Source organism: Mustela nivalis, assembly GCF_964662115.1.
Source record: "Mustela nivalis genome assembly, chromosome: 1".
Classification (NCBI taxonomy): Eukaryota; Metazoa; Chordata; class Mammalia; order Carnivora; family Mustelidae; genus Mustela; species Mustela nivalis.
The window spans coordinates 83256012-83276943 of NC_139020.1; the positions used below are offsets into that span (position 1 = coordinate 83256012).

At 41.9% G+C, this 20932-nt stretch overlaps 1 protein-coding gene and 1 long non-coding RNA gene across 7 annotated transcripts in view; one reads left to right on the forward strand and one right to left on the reverse strand.

The window, feature by feature from the left end:
• LOC309842676 (schwannomin-interacting protein 1) overlaps positions 1 to 20932 on the forward strand; it is a 531227-nt gene that overhangs the window by 413080 nt on the left and 97215 nt on the right. The window contains exon 1 of one of the 6 annotated variants that reach the window (XM_082687213.1): positions 1683 to 1730. The exons of the other annotated variants lie outside the window; for them this stretch is intronic. Coding sequence (XP_082543339.1) covers positions 1698 to 1730 — 33 coding nt within the window. The 5' untranslated portion in view covers positions 1683 to 1697. Of the gene's footprint in view, positions 1 to 1682; positions 1731 to 20932 lie in introns of those variants that run through there. 6 annotated transcript variants of the gene reach the window in all.
• Positions 7025 to 14637, reverse strand: LOC309863188. The gene is made up of 2 exons (XR_014310921.1): positions 14553 to 14637; positions 7025 to 7554 (listed from the first exon to the last, which is right to left on the reverse strand). It is a non-coding gene; the product is annotated as an uncharacterized lncRNA (long non-coding RNA).

Sequence of the window (20932 nt, forward strand, 5' to 3'; positions counted from 1 at the left end):
AAAGGGGGAACTAACAAAACCAAGAAAAAACTAGAAAGAAAAGTATTTGTGGAGTTCGGTAGTAGCCCATGAGATAGCCTCCATTAGGATGGCTTCATCGGAACGTGGGTGATGACAAGGAATGGAAAAGTAGACATCCTGAAAGGGAGATGTGTTTGGGTTTTATGTTCCCCATATGATGTTTCTTAGTTTCCCATTTAAATGCGGAGAACTGAGCCATCACTAACTCTTGTCAGGTCCAGGACACTCGTAATAACCATTCTGTTTCACTTAGACAAGCCTCATCAAATCTGTAAGAGCCCCATTGTTTCAGATGCTCTTGGTTTGTTTCTTTACTTTGTTATGTTTTTGGCTACCCCTTCACCTTTGTGATGTTATTTTCCTTATATATTTCTTAAATCATTATGTCCAGCATGTTCTATCACCAGTCTTTATCACTTGCCTTTCTCTGTTTCCCCTACTGCACATACTTTCTCTCTTTCCCTACTACACATACTTTCTCTGTTTCCATACTACACAAATTCGTCTCATTGTCCCCACCTAACCTATTTTTCAACGTGGGTGTTGTTTTGTGTTATTCCCAGTTTTCCCTACTTTGGTGGTATTTTCTCTAGAAAGTTTATATAATTTAAAAGATAATGGTTTAGGCCAGGAAATACTCAGGTGAGAGGAATGAACTCAGCCAGTGTATGTTCTGCTCCAGGTTGGTGGTTTTTTGAAAGTACTTGTAAAATATTTTTGAGTTGCCTGTAACTGATGTGAAGTTACAGCGAAGTTTACTGGAAGCAAAAGAATTAACCCGTTTTCTTCTGTCCAGTTTTGTGTATCAGATTTCCTAATTGCCACTTGTATCTGTACATTCTACTGATACCCTTGAATCTCCACCCAAATATTTTATATTTATTTGTAATTAAATTACCTTTTTGGGTATATCCATGGTCAAAAATATCAAGTTCATCTTTTTTCTTCTTTTATTTTTTTCCATTTCTCTAAGCTACTCCTTGGTATTTATCCTTTTTTAAAGTGATTGTGGATCTTTCTTCCTTGGGATATTAGCATAGTATACATGTTTTTTAAAAGCTCCATTTATTGTGGATCACAAAAAGCCATGCATTAGTCAGCAGCTGATTTCTGCAAATATATCAATTCAAGAGGGTTTTATCGCCCATGTCCTAATAGAGATGATTGAGCCTTCAAATCTCTTGTAGAAATGAATGTGTAAGTTATTCAGAGTGGGATTTTTTTTTTCTTCCCCAAAAAGCATCCAGCAAGAAACTGTGTGGGCTGGGCTTTTCTAGGCACTGCTGCACTTGCCCAGGCTTAGGAGAGGGTGGAGAGCAGAGCGTGATCTCTAGCCTCACTGCTGGGCCTCCAGCCAGCAGGTCACCCATTAGGAACTCCCTGAGCGCGGGCAAGCTGGCCAGGCACAGTGTTGCCCCCTCCACGGTGCACACCCACTGGGACCTCCCTTGGGCCACCGCGCCACCGTGATCCGCAGCCCGCCTCTCTTTCATCTTTCATTCGTGTGTACATCCCCTGTGTGTAGAGAACCAACTTAAAGTCTGTATGCAAGTGGCTCGTCCTCTGATGACCAGGGCCCATGACCAGGCGTCCTCATGGACTAGGTGTTGACAAGGAGCTGATGACGGGCTCTCTCCCCAGCCTGCTAGCTGTGGCGGGGGTCCCCCCACTCACAAATGGGTTGTGGGCATGTTCAGAACAAAACAAAGGTAAGTCATGGCAACTACCAAACTAACATCATTTGATTCAGCTTCCTTCATGTTTGCCATATATGGAAAGAATTCGGCTGTCTAAAAAAGTTTAAAGGCAATGAGGTAATTTCCTTATAATGCCTAAGATCTCCGGCAGTGTTGTAAATTTAGATTTGAGGTTAGAGCATTAAAAAATAAAAACAGAACTTAAAAAGCTGCTGTGTTATGAAATGCTGGGGCATTTTTAATGTCAAGTCCAGCAGCACAATATCTGGAACCCCCCCCCCTCGCCATCCCCACACAAAGAAAGAGTAGAGTGAAAGTTATTTCTAAAATAAGAAGGGTCTGGACCTCTGGGAACCTGCACAGTGTCTCCTTAGAAGACAATTTAAAGGCTAATCTCAACTCCGATAAAAATAACATGTTTTCAAATAGTTTCAAAACCAATTTAGCCTTCTGTTTTTCTCCTCATGGCACCAGTAGCTAAAAATTATACCACTTATGAAAATTGCAGACAATTTTTTTTTCTTTGTGCAATCTTACATAATTTTTGGTCCATTTGACCTGGTCTGACATTTTATTATGAGCAACTGCATCTTAAGTGCTCCGTCCTTTTTATTTCCACTCTAAAATTGGTAAGGAGTAAGAGAGAAGACCACTGGGATTTTATTTTTGAATACTGAAATTATGTAACTAGTGATCTCCTGTTAAAGTTGTTACTCAGCCTACTGTGGCCCCACAGTCTGACCCAAATAGCCCTTAAAGTCAGATCCTGTTCGAGAAGAAAAATTTTATGTAGCAGTACTTTTAAGACTTCTTGAATTCCTGCTCTACTATCGTATGGTGGTTTCAATATTGGATTGATGTTTCTCGTGTTTCACACAAAAACACTCGACAGAGCCAATGTATAACTGTTGTATGTACTAACGTATAAGTAAGACCCCTGCAGAAATTCCAGTGTGCTTGCGGCCTCATTAGGACTCTGTTTTCCTAATAAGCAATCACACGAGGAATCCAAATATTAGAGATAGGAGGGATTCCATAGCAAAGATGGCAAAGCCAGATGCTTCCAGAGCCATGTAGGTAACTAATGAGGACTGTGGGTCAGGGGGAAGCAGGACCGGGGTGAGCTGGACAGTGTGTCCCAGCCATAAAAGGGGGGCTGTTCTAACATTCTGCCTGATTTGTTACCATGCCAGAATATAGTCAACATTCTGATATGCCAGGAGAAGTCCCAGATCAATCTTTTATGAGACATATCTTAAGTATGAAACTTTGGCAAGTAACTTAAAAAAAAAAAAAACAACATAATTTTATAGGGGTAACAAGCATATCAGTTCTTCAAAATATGACCTTTGGGCTACCAACTTCTCATCCCACACCAAAGCCAATCTCCTCATTTTACAGATGAAAAAACTGAGACCCAGAGAGATTCAGTGATTTTCCTGAGTGGAGGTGAGGTGGGCGAGGTGGGTGTGGCTTGCTGAGAAGTCTGGTGAGAGACTAGAAACGAGAGATGTTAGGGAAGAAGACTCATGAAGAAATGTTCTGATTTACTGACACCAGAGTAACTTCCTTTGAAACAGTAACATCCAGGGGTGGGAGGGAGAGATAACTGTATACACCTTATTCTGTTTCACTTAATTCTTATACATATCCCATTACTTAGAATTTACTTTTCTCTTTCAAAGCAGTTCAAAAACTGATTTTGTATTTGCATTCAGGGACTTGTATCATGATTTATTTTTCTTCATTTATAAATAATGAGCAAGGAGGAATTCTTAAAGAAAAATTTACCTTAAACAATCTCACACACATACACACACACACACACACACACACACACCGGATATGTGGTCTTAATTCTTTTTTCTTCTAGAAATTCATCTGAGACCATTAATTCAAGGGTTGGTAGTACAGGTGAGTTTTGATAAAATTTCTTATTATATGGAATCTAATGAAACTTCAAGATTGTTGAATCATGTTTAAATTTTTTTTAATTCCAGCTATTATGACATAATATACTGTTGGAAGCATAGAGGTTGGGAAATTTTTGTTTTTGCTTCCTCTTTAGAATTACTGGCTCTAAGTAAAAAGTCAACACAGATTTCATGCAAACGAGTCAAGTTTGGGGTCTTGATTCACATTCCTTTAGAAAAATAGGAAACACTGTTCATTTCACTTTTTAAACATGACTTTTTACTTTGAAATAATTTTAGATTTACAGAAGAGTCACAAAGATAGTCCAGAATGTTCATGCATATCCTGCAAACCAGCTCCTCCTGATGTTAACATCTCCTACAACTGTGGCACATTTGCTAAAACTAAGAAATGAACAAGGACACAGTATTATTACCTACATTACAAGCTTTATTTGGATTTACATTAGCTTTTATGATTAAAAAGTTATTACACCAAGTCAACTTAAGTAATAAGTAATATATCCTTGTAGGCTGTGGCTTGATAGAGGGGAGAGCTATTTCCCTCCATAGTCTCCGTTACCTCCGCACAAAGTCATCTCAAGAGAACCTAAGCAAATATTCCACTATGTGTTGGCTTTAAGTGTATTTTGAAAAACATTCTCCTAGCCCCTCTGCCAATCGGGTTGCCTTCCTCGGTGGAAACTCTGCAGCTGCCCTGTGGGGAAAGTGTGTGCAGTGAAGAACAGGGCAGGTAGAAAGAGAAGCACATGCAGACCCATAGAGGACAGGCCCTCTAATGGGGAGCACGGGTGTGAGGAGCTGTGTCGGACGTTCCCAAGGATAGCATAAACTAAGTACTTGCCCATCAGCTCTTTTCTGTGGGCTATGAACGGCCACAAATTGTCACTGTTCTTGGGAATGTTACTTGGCTCACCAACATCCAGATCTTTTGTTTGTTTGATTGTTTTTAGGAAACAGCTTTGGCTTGGGAGTATACTTCTTTTATTTTATTTTATGTCATTTCATTTCATTTTATTATGTTATGTTAGTCATATTTGAGTCACAGTACTTCCTTCATTTCCATAGTGTTCCATGATTTAAAGGGTGTATTCTTCTTTAAAGTTAAGCTTCTGGTGAAATTGCGAAGGCACTGTGAATGGCATGAAATTTCAGGCGGAAGGGAGTAAGTTACAGTTGACTAGAGAGAGCTGTAAGTGACTTGGGGGATGAATGTCACTCATGAGGCGAAATGAGTGTTAATTCCAGGAACACGTGTGGGAGATTTCACGGATTAGAAATACCCAGGAAGGGGGTTGGAAACTCTTGGAAGTGTGGAAAAAGAAAGACAACCGACCTGTCAAGATGTTCAGTCTTTGTTACCTGAATCATCAGAATTTTTAAAAAAACTAAGCTACTAATGGGCACCAGACAGAGTTTTGTCAGCAGCAGGAGGTCCCTGTGACTCAGTGATTTCTCGTTGAAGAGGGTTTCCCAGTTAGTCATTCTCTGCCTTTGGTGGCTGGGCTTGGCTGACAGAATCAGTGAGTTCCTCTTAAACTTGTTTAAATTTCCCAGAATTCTTTTGCTAATTACATGTTCAATGTATTGTGGATTGTGATAATACTAAATAAATATTTCTTTTAGCGAAACCCATAATGTCACATTGGAAATTGTGCTTTCTAGACCAGAATGTTTTGAATAAAGGCTTCAGTTTATATACTCTTAAAATTCATTAGATGCTGTGCTGGAGGACAGGATATTTTGGCCTCACTGACCTCTATATTCTTGGGTTCTTCCTCCTATGGGGGGTTTTCATGGGCTTTGCGCCCAGCAGGAGTTACCCTTCCTGACAGCACCCAAGTTCCTTTTAGGGAGTTACCCCTTCCCTGCTGTGTATGATTTTGGTGGGAGGATAATTGCAAGTAGCTGACTCCTGTTCTAGAACCTCAGCCCCAGATTCTCCCTTCCCTGGTTCTGCGGCAGGTGGAGGAGCTTCTCTGGGACTTTGGGTCTAGGGCACTCCCCTCGAAGCCCTTAGGACAGCTGGAGGCCCTCACAGTGATGATGGCTGCCAAGCCCTTCCCATGAGGGGCCATAGTGGGCTTCATAGTGCCTCCCTTCCTTTCTCTGTCCTGCTCCAGTGTCTACCTCCTGTTGAATCTGAGTTTAGGTCAGCTGGGGTGGGTTTTATTGGTTTGAAATCAGGAACCCTAATTGATAACAGCAAACAGTCTCTGGACTTAGGGATCAAGTTCATATATCATATCTGTGAGCCCAATATCACTAAATAGAAGTCTCTAATATTTTTGAGTCTTTCACAGAATCATTGAATATCAAAGGTGGAATGGACCTTAAAGCAACTCTGGCCCAATCCGCTTCATTTTACAGATGAGGAAATAGGTACACAGAGCAGGAGAGACTTTGGAGGTGTCATAAACAGAACATTGACATCCTATGCGGAGACCTCATGGCTCATCAGCCCTGGACATCTTGTCCACACACCCTCACTCTCTCATGGGACTCATGGTATCCATTTATGGGTTGACTGAGCAGATCTAAAGGTGACATCGTGGCCTTGGAAAGGATCAAAGCTGACTGCACCACTTGGGGTTCAACCTATGGCTGGTGATGTTAATACCAAGATTCAAACATGAGGCTGAAATGTCAGCAGACCTTACCCCAGGGCCCTCTGCTGCCAGTCCAGATGTGTTCTTGTGATGCAGGTGAGACTGTATAAGGAGGTGGTTATCTGCGGACTCTGGAATCAGACAGACCTGGCCCAAAATAGTAGTCATAGCCTCCTTATAATTACTGGGATAAAAACAACTAGTACCATGGTATAAATCTATAAATTTTTAATGTGAATTAAAGAATGTCTTGTAACCATTCTTATTTTCTAGAAACTATGCTGTTATATGATGTAAGTGGAGGAAGTCTCTTGAGTTTTGAAGGAGTAAATTACCTGAGTTCATTTTGTATTAAGAGCTAGATTTTAAAATTGCTTATGTGAAGCTTTTCAGCAAGGCATAGTCCACACCATGATGTCTGCCAAGCCTCTCCCTAAGACAGGCCATTATTTTTTCTTCATCACCTATTCAGTCAGTGAAGATGTACTGAATGCCTCCTCTGTGTTAGGTGTGGTGATAAGGATAAACAGACGCTCACACGAAGCTGTCATGTATGGGGCTTCTTGCTCTCCTGGAGCCTGCAGCCCAGTGGGGGAAGCTGACCTGAATCCCGTAAGCACACCAGTATGCCACATGCTGTCGGAGAGGGTGATGCTCCTGTGAGAACTGGAGAGACATGCGTTAAACCTGTTTTGGTGATAATAGCAATAGCTATCACTTACGAGTGACGACGACGGACAGGGACTGAGCTGGCTGCTGTTCATTTATTGTGCCGAATGCTCACGGTGAGGGAGGGTGGATGCTGTAACTCCCATTTCACAGACAAGGAAACTGAGGCTTCTGGCAGGATCACAGAGCTAGCGCAGGTCTCACTGGCTCCAAGGACCACGTGCTTTCCACGTTCAACTAGTAAGACTGTTACACCAGATACTTGGGATTTAGCATCTCTGATGTTCATTACATAGCAACTGCTCATCTTTGCTGATGGCTGCAGCCATATCCGAAAATCTGGAATCTCTGGATATACAGTATCTCCTTACACCCACATGCGGCTATTTGAGAATTCTTCATACATGGAAACTTTGATTAATTAAAAATTCATTCAAGGGGCACCTGGGTGGTTCAGTTGGTTAAGCGTCTGACTCTTGATTTCGGCTCAGGTCATAATCTCGGGGTCCTGGGATTGAGCCCTCTGCTGGGCTCTGCAGTCAGTGTGGAATCTGCTTGTCCTTCTCCTTCTACTCCTCCCTGCACTTGCACACTCTCTCTCCCTCGCAAATGAATAAATACAATCTGAAAAAAAAAGATAGTAAAAAATTAAAAATAAATTCATTCAAACATAAATGCATGGCTTTATGTTTCTTCCCTTCACTTTGAAGGTCCCCACCGATACCCTTATGCTTGTTTCTCATGAATCTGGCTAGTCCATTAAGACTAGTCAAAAACTTGCCCTGCATGTTGGTTTAAAGGAGTCATAATGATCCTCTGGTTGAGTGGAGGTTCAGAGAGAGAAGATGGTGCATTCCTGCCCTCTTGACACCCAATCCTGAGCTACCTACTCCTCATGAGTTGTCTTACTTATAAAATGGGACCGTTTAGGTTATAGACAGCCCTAAACAGTGGGACATGCCTGAGTCCTTGCCATGTGTTGGGCAACACACCCAGAAAGCTATCCTTGCAGAATTCCTGGGACCACATTCAGCAATAGCGTAATCACCTGTGGCAGTCTAGCAAAAGAAATGGCCATCTGAAGGCCCAGGAAGGGAAGAGGTCAGGTAGGGTGAAGTAGAAAGTGCACAAGCTATAGCAGAAGCCAGTGCCTCCTGTGATTTTTTTCATGTCCGTTCATGTACTTACTCACTTAACAGTCATTCATATTTAGTAGCCGCATGTTACTGGACCCTAAGGGAGATAAGAGGGCTATGAGCTCTGCCCAAGTGGCATATTTATTTTGGCGAGGGAGATGGATATTAAATAAGTTCCTCGGGTGGTTATTTAATATCCGAGGTAAGCACTAGGAAGGGAGCTCAGGGAGTCTGGAAGCCTCCGGCGCAGCCACCTGCAGAGGCAGCTGCCGGAGGACCACTGACCTAAGACCTGGAAGGGGAGGAGCCCAGTGCAAGGTGGGAGAAGATTGGTGGGAGGAGGGGCAGGAAGGGTGGCAGCCAGCACACAGGAAAGGAGTTTGAAAAGGTTTGTGGAACTCAAGTCAGGGCTAGCCTGAGGAAAATTACTCTCCTAACAAACACAGCCCAGGCATCTGAGTCTGCACCTCATTTATGGAACTTTCCACCTCTACTTCTAAAAGCCATCTTTTATACCATAAAATAACCGTGCAATTTTCCTGTAGGAAATTTAATTTTTTTTTTTTTTATGCTGCAAAGAGTTTAATGATAGACACAATGCCTGAAATGCCATTTCCTTATACTCACAGACTTAGGGTACTGCGGAGAATGGAGCCTTTTAGAGAATTAAGTGGGAAGAAGATATTTGAATGCAGTAGTGAATTAATGTTAAACTTCTCAGGCTCCAGAAAGTTCTTGGGTGTTTTGGCTTAAAGGGGTTGACATATTTGTGGGGTTTTCTTATCAGGTCTCCTGGATGCTGTGGGCTGGGAATATGTTAAAACAGAGTCCCAGCCTTTCTCCTCATGAGCTTCTTGTGATTCACCTGAAGCTTTAGGCACACTGACCCAAGACTAAGCAGAGATGTTGAAATGCCAAATGCTGACAGAATTGCAGGCAAAGAGTCAGGCATTCTCACGTCAGCCACGTGAGCACTCAGTCCTTGGGACTTCCTCTCAGAAACCTCCTGTGCCCTGCAGGCAGGTGCAGGAAAGTCAGGGAAACCTCTCCCTTCCTCCATCCATCTGCGTAGGACCAATGAAATGTAGGAGCCACAGTAAAGCTGAATTCTCTCATCTACCCACCCACAATGAAAACCTGTTGAATGTCAAATATGGTTTGCAACTTTGAAGTGAATCGTTTCCTGCCACAGGTCATCCAGTTGAGCAAGTCCATACCCGTTCATCTTGTTGCTGGTTAGCAGAAGGAATGAAAGAGAACTGTGTGCCTTTGAGCTAAGGCATTTTAAATACTTATTACTCTGATTCACCTTCACTGCCAGTTTCCTTTTATCTTGACACTGTAAGTAATGCATGAGTCTTCCCTATGGAACATTGCAGATCTTGTTTAAATGGTAAAAACGTCTCCAGCTCAGGTGATCATCTTGTTAGAAGAGCCATTTGCTACACAAGAAACATGAAATGTTTTTGTCTGGTTGGAGCCTAAGGGTTCCCTGTAATGTGGGTGGCGCCCATCAGTTTCTATTATGATTTTTCCTTAACCTTTGGCTTCCGTTCCTTTAGTTATCCTTAAAATAGCATCATGCTGGGTCTAAGAAAATTATTTACAAATCTCTATCAAAACACAAAACTGGGCAGCTTTTAACATTAAGTAAAAGCCAAAAGAAATCTGAATTTTCGCCTTGGCATGGTTGCTTTACTTTGTAACCTTGAGACTGAACTAGGGCTGAAGGTTATGAACCACGCAAGGATCGCATGGTTTTTCTCTAACCCTTCTCCATTAAAAAAAAAAAAAAAAGCTTTTAGAGTGAACCCAAAGGCTTGTAATACTTTGAAAAATAATCACAATTATGTATAATTCGTTTTAAACACCTATTAATGGTAATACACTTAAAACGCCGTAGCAGAACTCTGGTGCAACTTCTCAATTTGATAGCTTTTCTTAAAAGTGCAACCATGCTTCTATAAATGTAATGAAAGCTTTTTTCATATTAAAGGCATGTATGGGGAGATGGAATGTTTCCTTCTCCCTACGTAACTGCACAGTGATTAAATATTGACTAAGAGCTAGGAGTTGACAGCCAGCGGCCTCAGCCTGGTAAATGCTGATGTGTGTGGCTGAATGTAAATACAGAGCCATCCCCGCAGGCCAGTGGGGTTTGGGGTTTTTTTTTTTTGGTCGGGAGGTGGGGAGGAGGCAAGTTGTAAGTTCTGCAGGAGTGCAGGAGGTGTCAAACTTATCTGCTCCTGTGGAAGGATGTCATTTGAAACAAGTAATTCCTTTAAAAGCAACCCAACTCTGTCAAAAGAAAAATATATTTTCCTGTTCAGTCTGAATAAAGAGGATGTTAGTCAGAAGTTTGAACAAAACATCCAGGGTACCACCGAACGCTGCTGCTTGCTGAAACAAAAGAGCTGTCTGTCACTGGAACCACTTATTCTCTCCCGGACAATGAGGACTTAGTTTATGTGAAACAAACCAGTTGAAATCATCAGACTTATTTTGTGATATTTTGTGACACCCATTTAATTAGAAAATTTCAATACATCTCTATTTTTGTTGTATGTGTATTTACATTTTTATTGTGTTTTAAACTGTTTTAGACAGTCTGAAGATTTAGAATAATGAGTTTGTTTCTCTCCCTTTTTGGGGAGGGGGTTGCAAAATGAGATGGTTTTGCTTAGTTTCGAGAAGAAAATCGTTCTCATTCCATTTTTTTCTTATTAATAAGGTTCATTACAGATGTGATGATTTTTATCCTAAGACTTTTAAACTCTGCAGCAAATACCTGGAATTTGTCTCAAAGTAGCTCCCACCTGGGCTGTCAGGTGTGAGTCTCTGCCTAGCCTCTAACCATTTTTTGTTTGGCTTGTCTTTTAAACAGTGGACGTTGCTGTGGCACCTTCCTGTAATTTTCCAGTGCCTGTTTAGCTCATGCCTGTTCACACAAACTTGGCTCAGGCCTGTAGGTTCAGTCTGTGGGAGCTAAGGGACTGTCAGCCCGCCCCAGCTCCTGCCCCAGAGTCCGGCCCTTGCTGAGAGTTTAGGGAGCTGAAGGGATGCTCTGTGAAATGTGTTTTGGTTTCCTCCAATTCTGGGGTGGGTTTTTTGTTGTTGTTGTTGTTCTTAGGTGAACAGAGAGCAAATCCAACAAAGTAATTCTTAGTGTTTTTCCCTCAAAGAGAATAATACCTTTGTAGTTTAACAGCCTCGGGACTGACTACTTTGTTGGCCCTCGCCCTCCTTTCTGCCGCCTCTGCCCACTTTGGACCAGCTCCTCACTCATTCGCAGTCGGTCCACCAGCACTGAACATCTGGCATGTTTTCAAAGAAACTTGACTTGGGCTTCAGTCGCCTGGGGGTGGAGGTTAGCCAAAGAATGTTTACTTTTTCTGATTTCGTGTGGCAGATAGAATGACCATCCCAGACTTTTCAAATAGTCTAATCAAGATGACTTTTGACCCTCAGAAACAATCTCCTCAGCCTGGAGACTAAGCTCTGTCTTTGTTCTTGGCGGCCTCTGCTGAGTGTCTGACGGTGAGGTGGAGAGCAGCGTCCCCCGTCCTAGAGCCCTATTGCCATTGCTCAGGAAAGTGCATTCTTTAGATTAATGTATTGGGGCAGACACTAAAATTGACGGGATTTGAGGCGAGGTTTTCAATTTCACTCTTTCCAAAAAAACCAATGTACTGGTAAGAATCTGCTCTAGAATCATGTCCTAGATTACAACATACAGCATAACAGAAGTGACAAGACGCAGTCAGTGTGCTCATACCACTTAAAACAGTGGGTCCTGTGGATCGAACAAAATCTTAAGAATGGCTTGCTGAGTGCTGACCATTCTTTCACCGGTAAGAAATTAAACTTAGAAACACTAAATACAATTCCTGAATGTGATTTCCTGTTGGTTATCTAGACACTCTAGAAGATTCCTGAGGAGAGGTTTATTGCTCGCAGGAATTTAGTGGATGTGTCCTCAGGGTCAGCTGTTTTCCAAGAAGCCCCTGACAGGGCCAAATTATCCACTTCCTTTTCTCAGTGGATTTACCGCAGTTCATGCATTCATCAAACATATAGAGCCTACTACGTTCCAGGCACTGAAGCATACAGTACTGGAAAAAACAGAATCCTAGTTCTAATGTATACACATATTAAACCATTATTAGAGTTTTCCAGAGAAGCAAAGAAACAAAACCAGTAGGGGTGTGTGTGTGTGTGTGTGTGTGTGTGTGTGTGTCAGAGAGAGAGAGAGAGAGAGAGAGATTGATTGATTTAAGAAATTGGCTCTTGCTGGGACAGACAAGTCTCAAATCTACAGAACAAGCCAGCAGGCTGGAAATTTGAACAAAGGTTGATGCTGAAATCTTGAGTTCAAAGTCAGTCTGGAGGCAAGCGTTCCTTCCTCTTCAGGGGACCTTTCTTCTTTTCCCTTAAGTCCTTCAGCTGATTGGATGAGGCCCACCCACATTGTGGAAGATCATCTGCTTTAGTCAAAGTCTTAAGAATTTAAGTGTTAAAAAAAAAAAAAAAAGAATTTAAGTGTTAATCCCACCTAGACAGCATCTAGACTGGTATTTAACCAACCAGCTGGGCACCTGGCCTACCCAAGTTGACACCTAAAATTAACCATCCATTCTCCACCTACCCTCAGATAATTATTGTCGTTTCAATTTAATGGCTCTCAGAGTTGAGCAGACATCAGAATCCGCTGGAGCCCTTGTTAAAACAAAGAGCTGGCCTTCGCCCCCTTGACTTAGGAGATCTTGGGTTGTGCCCAGGAATTCACAATTCTAACAAGTCCCAGGATGACATTGACATTGCTGATCCAAGGACCACACTTTGAGAATTATCCTTTATGTTATCCAGGATCTTCTCCTTAGCCTCACGGCACAGAAACTGATTTTTGTGATCCTAAGAAAGGTAGTTTTATTATTGGACTCAGATCCAGATTACCAGGCTGATGTGAAGATATCAGTGCAAATTTACTGATTTATAATAAGAACTAAAACCAGCACGGTGAGCAGAATAATCACATCAGTTTAGGAGGGGTAGGCCCTGCTTGGGCAGCTCTGTGGAACGGCTGAGCAGAAGGAGATGCAGAATCAGCCAAGGAATGGGATGATTGATTGTTTGCCGGACCCACCCCCACCAAGGATGGTCACGTTCTGACCAGCCAAGGCCCTGCCTCCCTGGACTTTGTACAAGGATTAGACAGGGCCATTGTCTGGGGAATGGATCCTCTAAGTGGAAAGCTTCAGTTTTTACTGGTCTGTAAGAATGCTTCTCTCTGCACTGCAAACCGTACTCAGCAGTGGGGCACAAAGTCCACAGAGATTGGAAACACTTTTAGCGAATCATTAAACATTTAATTTTTATAGCAACTTTTCATTAGATGTAACATACACTGTTTTTATGAAAGAGGAACTTGGGCAGCATTAGAGTTTGCTAATGTGTGTCCTTTATATACTGAGTTTCCTTTCTTGGTGGTTAATTTGAGTAAAGGTACAATCTCCCCTTACAAGATTATTTCCATCTTTCTTTGCGCATGAAGGGAACTTGACTTTGAAAAAACATTTATACATTTCATATTTTCACAATGTTCCAAGTCCATTAAGAAGTCATTTTTCCCCAGCTCTGGCTTCCTGCCTCCATCATGCTATTTTTAGATTTTACATTAAAAATGGGATTCTTGGGGCACCTGGGTGGCTCAGTGGGTTAAAGCCTCTGCCTTCAGCTCAGGTCATGATCCCAGGGTCCTGGGATTGAGCCCACCATCGGGCTCTCTGCTCCGTGGAAAGCCTGCTTCCTTCTCTCTCTCTCTCTGCCTGCCTCTCCGCCTACTTGCGATATCTCTCTCTGTCAAATAAATAAATAAAATCTTTTAAAAAAAATGGGATTCTTTTCTTAATAAAGACACTTGAACCAAATTGTGTTGTAAAAAGTTATGTTTATATTATTTGTTTTAGTGTTCTTATTTTGGAATCCTGCAATTGCCTTTACCAGCTTTAAAAATTTGGCCCTTTGAATAAAGAAAGACCCTTAAAACTGGTTCTGAGAAATCAGAATGTGGGCTGTGTCTGCATAAGCCCTCACACCATGCCTGCCATGAGTTCTTGTAAAAAAAATCTTTATTAAATAGCATTAGCACATGGGGATGGACGGACTTGAAACTGCCTGTGGGTTATGGTGCGTGGCCCTCAGTATAGACCATATGTAGATCCACACCAGTCTCTGTGACACGGTACAAAGCAGGTATATTCTCATGTTTAACCTTCTCCTTTCACTGTCCTACCATCCCAGGGTCCAGTCAGCCAACAGAAACCATTCTACAAATTTCAGGAAGTAGATTTAGTATAGAGAATTGGTTATGCAAGAGAAGGAAGAACAAAGAGTATATACCAAGGTAATCCAGAGACTAGTAATTACAAGAAGCCACCAGCCACCACCTTGAGGGTTGAGGGAACAAAAGGGAAGAGATAGTGTTACCAGAATCTTCCTTGGAGGGGCCTCATGTGGCTGGGCCAGAGCCCAGGGTTGTGGTGGTAGAGGTGGGGGGACAGAGCCATGCTTGCGGACCAATCCTGGGGCACAACTGGCAGCCACAGTCAGGTCACAGAAGGTTTATCCTAAGACTGGTGGCTGTGGGAGGAATGCTGCAAAGGAACTGGGTTTCACAAAACATCTCCCTCCTCTGCTCTCACTGGTTAGTCCACCGGTGCCTCCCATGGGCAGGACCTAGCAGGGAGCCAGGTGCCAAAGGAGACTGGGAAATGTGGTTTATAGAGTCCCCCTCAGCATCATAGAGCAGAGGCTCATGGCTTTTTTGGTATCCCTCCCTCTCCCTTCCTGTGTTGGTCTTTATTCTCAGTTTTATTCACTTGTTTCTATTTTAAAAAAACAAAACAAGGAAGGGTAGTATTTGTGATAAAGAACAATGGAGGGAATCTGTCAATCTATTTAGATTAGCCTACAGATTGTTCCCCAGTTGTCGTTAAGAAATAACTTTTATGTTAATGAAGGAAACCGAAATTTCAACTTATTTTTAATACCACATTGAAGTTTCTCAGAGAATAGAATGCTGTGTGATAATCTCATTTCACTTTGAGATTTTATTTGACGTCATGTTCATATTTGGGTGTAAAAGTCTATCCTCATAATAACTCTTCTCTCAGTGTGTCTGTCTTGTGTCTTGGGGAAAAAAATGACTCATTTTTTTCTAAAGATTAAAATTCCATGGTATCTCTCTAGAGAATTCCTTTGTGGCTTATGGAGTCGGTAATGAGAGTGCCCTCCTTGTATCCTAGTCAGAGCAGTTCAACAGCCTTTCTTAAGGGCCTGTCAAGTGCCGTGGCTTTGGGCATCGGACAGACTTGGCTTTGAGTTCCAGCTCTGCCACGCTGGTGTCTTACCTCCTTGAGCTCAATTCTTAGTCTATGATGTGAGAATAAACACTAGAGTCATAGGGCTGCTAAAGGGTGTTGTGTGTAAAAGCACTTGACATGGGGTCTGGGAGGTAGTAAGTGCTTCATAAATTATAGCATGCTGTTATTATTTTCTTTAAGATTTATTTATTTACTTGAGAAAGAAAGTATGTGCTTACACATGTGCAAGCTGGGGGGAGGGGCAGGAGGAGAGGGAGAGAAATCTTCAAGCAGACTCTTGGTGAGCAGGGAACCCGAGGCAGGTTGGATTCTAGGACCCGGAGATCGTGACTGGAACCATAAACAGGAGTTGGATGCTCCTGTTGTTATTAATTATTACCATGCTGGTAATCATTCATAGCTTGGGTAGGCATTTTGGACATTAGTGAATTTAGCAGTAAAGTTTTCATTGTTGAGATATTTGTATTTCATTTGCACAGTTAATCAGCATCTTAGCTGTCATTGGCTTGGAAGGGAATTTTTCTTTTAAAGTTATTAGTGCAGTTAGGATTTATGCAACTCCCTTTCCTACCTCCAGAAAGGATTTAGGTGATTGGCTTTCCGTTCCTAAAGTTTTAATAAGAGAATTAAAAATAAATAACTCAAGTGCCTTAACCATTTTTCAGGCCTTGGGGGTTTTAGGCCTTACTTACAGGTTGACAGTTTGCTAATCTGAATGGAGATTTGATACGGGCTGGCGTGAAGAGATGTGTTCTCTTCTAGTGACTAGAGTACTGAATTGAATTTTTAGAAAGAACTTTGATTCTTTGTTTAACCACATCAGAGATTTGCCAGTAACTGGAGGCAAATTGTTTGATTCTTTGCTTATTTTTTTTATTTGCCATCTCCTTGATTCACAGTCGCTTATAAGAATTAATAAGAATGTTTATACATAGCATATATTTACCTTGAATGAAAAAGACTGTATGTAAACTATATCTTATTCTACTTTTATTGGTATGGGGTAGGGGTTTTAGTCTTGCCTGTATATCACAAACCCCAAGAGCCTTTAATATTCAAATCCAAGTCATTATTCTCCTATCTTAAGAGCCTGATTCAGTTGGGACCCTAGCATTAGCTTGCATGTGTGTGTTTGTGTGTGTGTATCTGTATCTATACCTGTCCAGCTGTCTGTGTATGTATCTATCTGTCTGAGCTCCACAGGTGGGCTTAACATGCAACCAGTTGGGAAACACTAGCATAAAGGAAACCTGTGTGCTTTGTTCTTTCTCTTACATTGCATCTATTGGCCATTTTGTTGCTCATTGGTATGGTCAGATGTATTAGTTTTCTACCTCTGCTATAACAAATTGCCACAATCTATTATAGTACTGGAGTCTGATAGTACTGGAGTCTAGAGGTCTGAAATGGTCTTGAAGGGCAAAAATCAAGCTGTTGGCAGGTGGATTCCTTCTGGAAGTTCTAAAGGACACTTTGTTTCCTTGTCTCTTCTAGCCTCCAGAGGCTGCCTGCACTCCTTGACTCACGGCCCCCCATTCCTACCTCTGCTTTTGTCATTACATCTCGTCCTCTGACTTCACCTACCGTCATCTTATAATGATGGTAATTACACTAGACATCTGGATAATACAGGATAAGCTCTCCATCCAAGACCCTTAACTTAATCATCACATCTACAAAGTCCCTTTTATCAGGTAAAGAAATATAATCACAGGTTCTGGGGATTAGGACATGGACATATTTGGGAGAGGCCATTATTCTGTCTACTGCAGCAGGGAAAAGAATTCAAATACCACTTTTCTTATTAGAGTACAGAAACATCTGAGTTAGCCACATCTCTTTTCTACAGTTCCTGATAGGCAAGAGAAGAACATTTCCAACGGCTGGAAGTGATGATACCATATTCGGAAATTTGATTCTATTGACTTTTTAAAAGGCTACCAATTTTTAAATTTTCACATGCCTAGGAACTTATTTCAGAAATAGACTGCATAACATTTGAATCTCATCAGCTCTGAAATGGTGCATTGCTAAAGTTTTCCCCACATACAGTACTTTTCTGCCACTAGAACAATAATTCTCAACAGAACGTGACTTACTCCTGAATTTATTCTCCTGACAATCATTTGTTGACCACCAAGTGTGTGTTCAGCCCCAACATACGAGAAGTCTGGATTTCTGACCTTAAGATCAGGGTCAAACCAGGCCACTCCTAATGGTCAATATATTTGTATTTCAATAAAACATTTCCTTGTAATCCTATGTTTTTTTGCTATATGCATATAAAAACATCGTTCTATAAAGGAGTCTGCAGACCTTACCAGAATGCCAAAGGGAGTTCTTATGGCATTAAAATGATCAAGAACTCCAGTGACAGGCCAACAAACAGGATCCTCATAGACTGGTGGGTGTCACCAAAAAGATGATCCTGAGATGGAGGAAGCTGCCTGGGGGAAGGGGATGCTCCTGGCAATGGTTTTTTAATTCTAACTGCTTATTGAGATGACGAGCAGAAGGTGGGTGTGCCCATTAAAACTACCAGCGCCTGGAACATACCAATAGATTCTGATTTGATTTTTCCCCGAAGAGTTCTAACATCTGTCATAGAATAAGTGATGTTGATTTTGGTCTTGTAGAGGTGAAGTAGGGTGGGAAGACCTACAAGAGTATAGCTAAAGTCAAGGGCTCATTGAAGGAGACAGAAAGAGTTCTAAGGAGCTGGGACACTGACATGGGCACTAAGTCCATTCGCTCACTCTGCCTCTGCCCCAGAGCTTCTGCCAAACACTGTCTGCTAACAACTCTGTGACCTTTGAGCAGGAGAGAACCAAATTTAGACATTTGGCAAGTCAACAACTCAGCCAGTCCATTTCCTAGTAGGGAATACAGGTTTCCAGTAGTTAAGAATGTGGGCCTGAGCCAGACTGCTTGGGGGCTAAGGCCCTCCTTCTCTGTGATGTTTGGAAATGTGCTTAATCTCTTTGCTTTAGTTTCTTCACTAACAGCAGTACTTCCCAGGATAGTGCCAACAGCTGAATGGGCTCTTATTCACTCCATTTTCAAATGGCACTTAGAGATATTAATATCATAGCTGGTGTCTTGGACTGAATGTTTGTGTCCCCCCTCAAAGTGCATATGTTTAAGCCCTTATCCCCCCCCCCAATGTCATAGTATTAGCAAGTATGGAGTCTTTGGAGGGGAGGGGTTTAGATGAGGTCATGGGAGTGGAGCCCTAATCATGGTATTAGTGCCCTCTCCTCTCTCCACCATGTGAGGATATAGGAAGAAGGGTCTTCCTATATCTAAATATACTGGCACCTTGATCTCCAGATTATGAGAAATAAATGTCTGTTGTTTAAGTCACCCATTCTATGGTAGTTTGTTATGGTAGCCCAAATGAACTAAAACAGCTGGTAAGGGGGCAGAGCTGGGATTGGAAACCATATTTGATTCCTAAATAGGGATGTTTACCATGAAAACCATCTCGGTATTGGTTAATATATGTGCTAGAAGTAGGCACAACAGTGGTCCACAGGAAGGATTTACTTTATTTGAGTAGGTCAGATGAAGAGAATCTTGGGCTAGATCTTTAAAAGTAATTAACCCTGGTTTGCTGGGAGGATATGGAAGAGTGCATTCCAGGCAGCGGGAACAGCATGTGTAAAATTATGGAGACATGGAAGAGAGACTGCGTGGGGACCACATGGCCATGGAGTAGCATGTGTGTGGAGCAGTGTTTCTCCAGGGTTGTGCTGCATGAGGTGTGTATTAGGAGCCCTGGATATGCAGGGCAAACCCTCCCAAATAAAGACAGAGGGTGGTAGTAGAAGAGAATAGGCAGAAACACAAGCCATATAAAGCATGCAGAATCTTCAGGACCTAGTGAGAGATGGTCTGTGGGTGGGGGAGGGGGACTCAGAGAGGAGTCTGGGTGAGTAGGTTGGCATGAAGTGATTGGTTGGAATCCAGTGAGTCTTTGATGAGCTGCTACTTGCCAAGGAGGCCTGCCGCGCTGGAGCCATTATGCACCCATTCTTCCCTGGCTCCCCAGAGAAGAGCAGAGATGAAAACAGCGTGACTGGACAATGACATGTGGGAGAGAGCCGCCTGCACAGCTACAGTACCCGCTCTTCTGTGACACTTGCTAGGTAATACAATAGTAAAAGGGAATTTGGAGATGTGGGATATAAATCTCAATGCAAAGAGTTGAGAGTCATGGTGCCAAAGCAAAGAGCAGATGTACAAGAACAAAAACACTTTGGTGAAGAAGAAGCCTTACATTGACCATGGAGAGATGAATAATCACTCTGAGAGCATACCAAGGCTATGAAATCATGAAAGGGAGATAAAACCTAAAAGCATGCATTCTGTATATCAAGGAGAGAAGTGACTGAAACTTTCTGGACAAGCACCACAGTGTTTTCCTTCTAGATGATGTCATTCAGTTAGAATAAGGACTTAAATGACCAGCTACTGAATTGTCCATTTTTCCATGACTAACTGGCTTTTCCTGTCGTGTTTGGTCTTTGGCGTTCTGCTGCTCAGGAGACCCATATCTTGGTGTTCAGCCTTAAACCCTGCAAAATTATTAACACGAAGGACTATTTTTTAAATTCCTCTAAATTGGCAGTTAGGAGGCAATGGGGCCACTTATTTCTGTAGCCATGGTATTGATAAGTTGGTAAGGTCGTTGTATGTTTTTGAACCCGCATATTTTGCTTCCATTGGTAACGGTATCCAGCAGCTCACTATAAAACTTGATTTTATTAGATGCCCTTAAGTGTCTCTTAGGTTAAAAAGTGGGAGCTCCTGCATCTACTTACTTTTTAAGTCTTTCCTTCAGATTCTTCCTCTGAGGGATTTTTCTTTTTCTTCTATTGTTACCTTAGAAGAAATTAAGCATTATGTCAACTTTGTGAAGTTTCTTACTGTAGACAGCACATATGTAGGATACAGATTGATACTGAAATGTTGTTAGGCCAATTCTGTACCACATTTTTCTAAAAATGTTCATCTATTAGGAAGTGTCATTTATATGAGTCTTACACGAATCAGAAAGTTGGTACTGTGCAGTGGAGCAGGGCAGGGTTTGGAACAGGCTAGGCGGGGTTCTAATCCTTTCTGTCCCTCCTAGTTTGTGACCCTGAGCCAATTACTTGACCCCTCTGTGCCTTGACTTGTATATCTGTAAAATGGGGCTATTAATAGTACCTAATTCACAGGGTTGTTAGAGGATTGAATGGCAATATATATATACACCTGGCCCATATTGCTAATCATAGTTTTCTGTGTCATTGTCATCATCATTTACTCAGTTTTCATAACAGCCAAACAAGGCTTATTTTTCCAAAGGCCTACCGCCATTTTCTATACCTGGTTGACTCTTAATAAATTAGTAAATCTGAACTTGCAAATTGGAATGATAAAAAAGGAAAGTGATTTTAAAATCCTTTCCTTGATTTCTTGAGCCTTTGTTTTTAATGC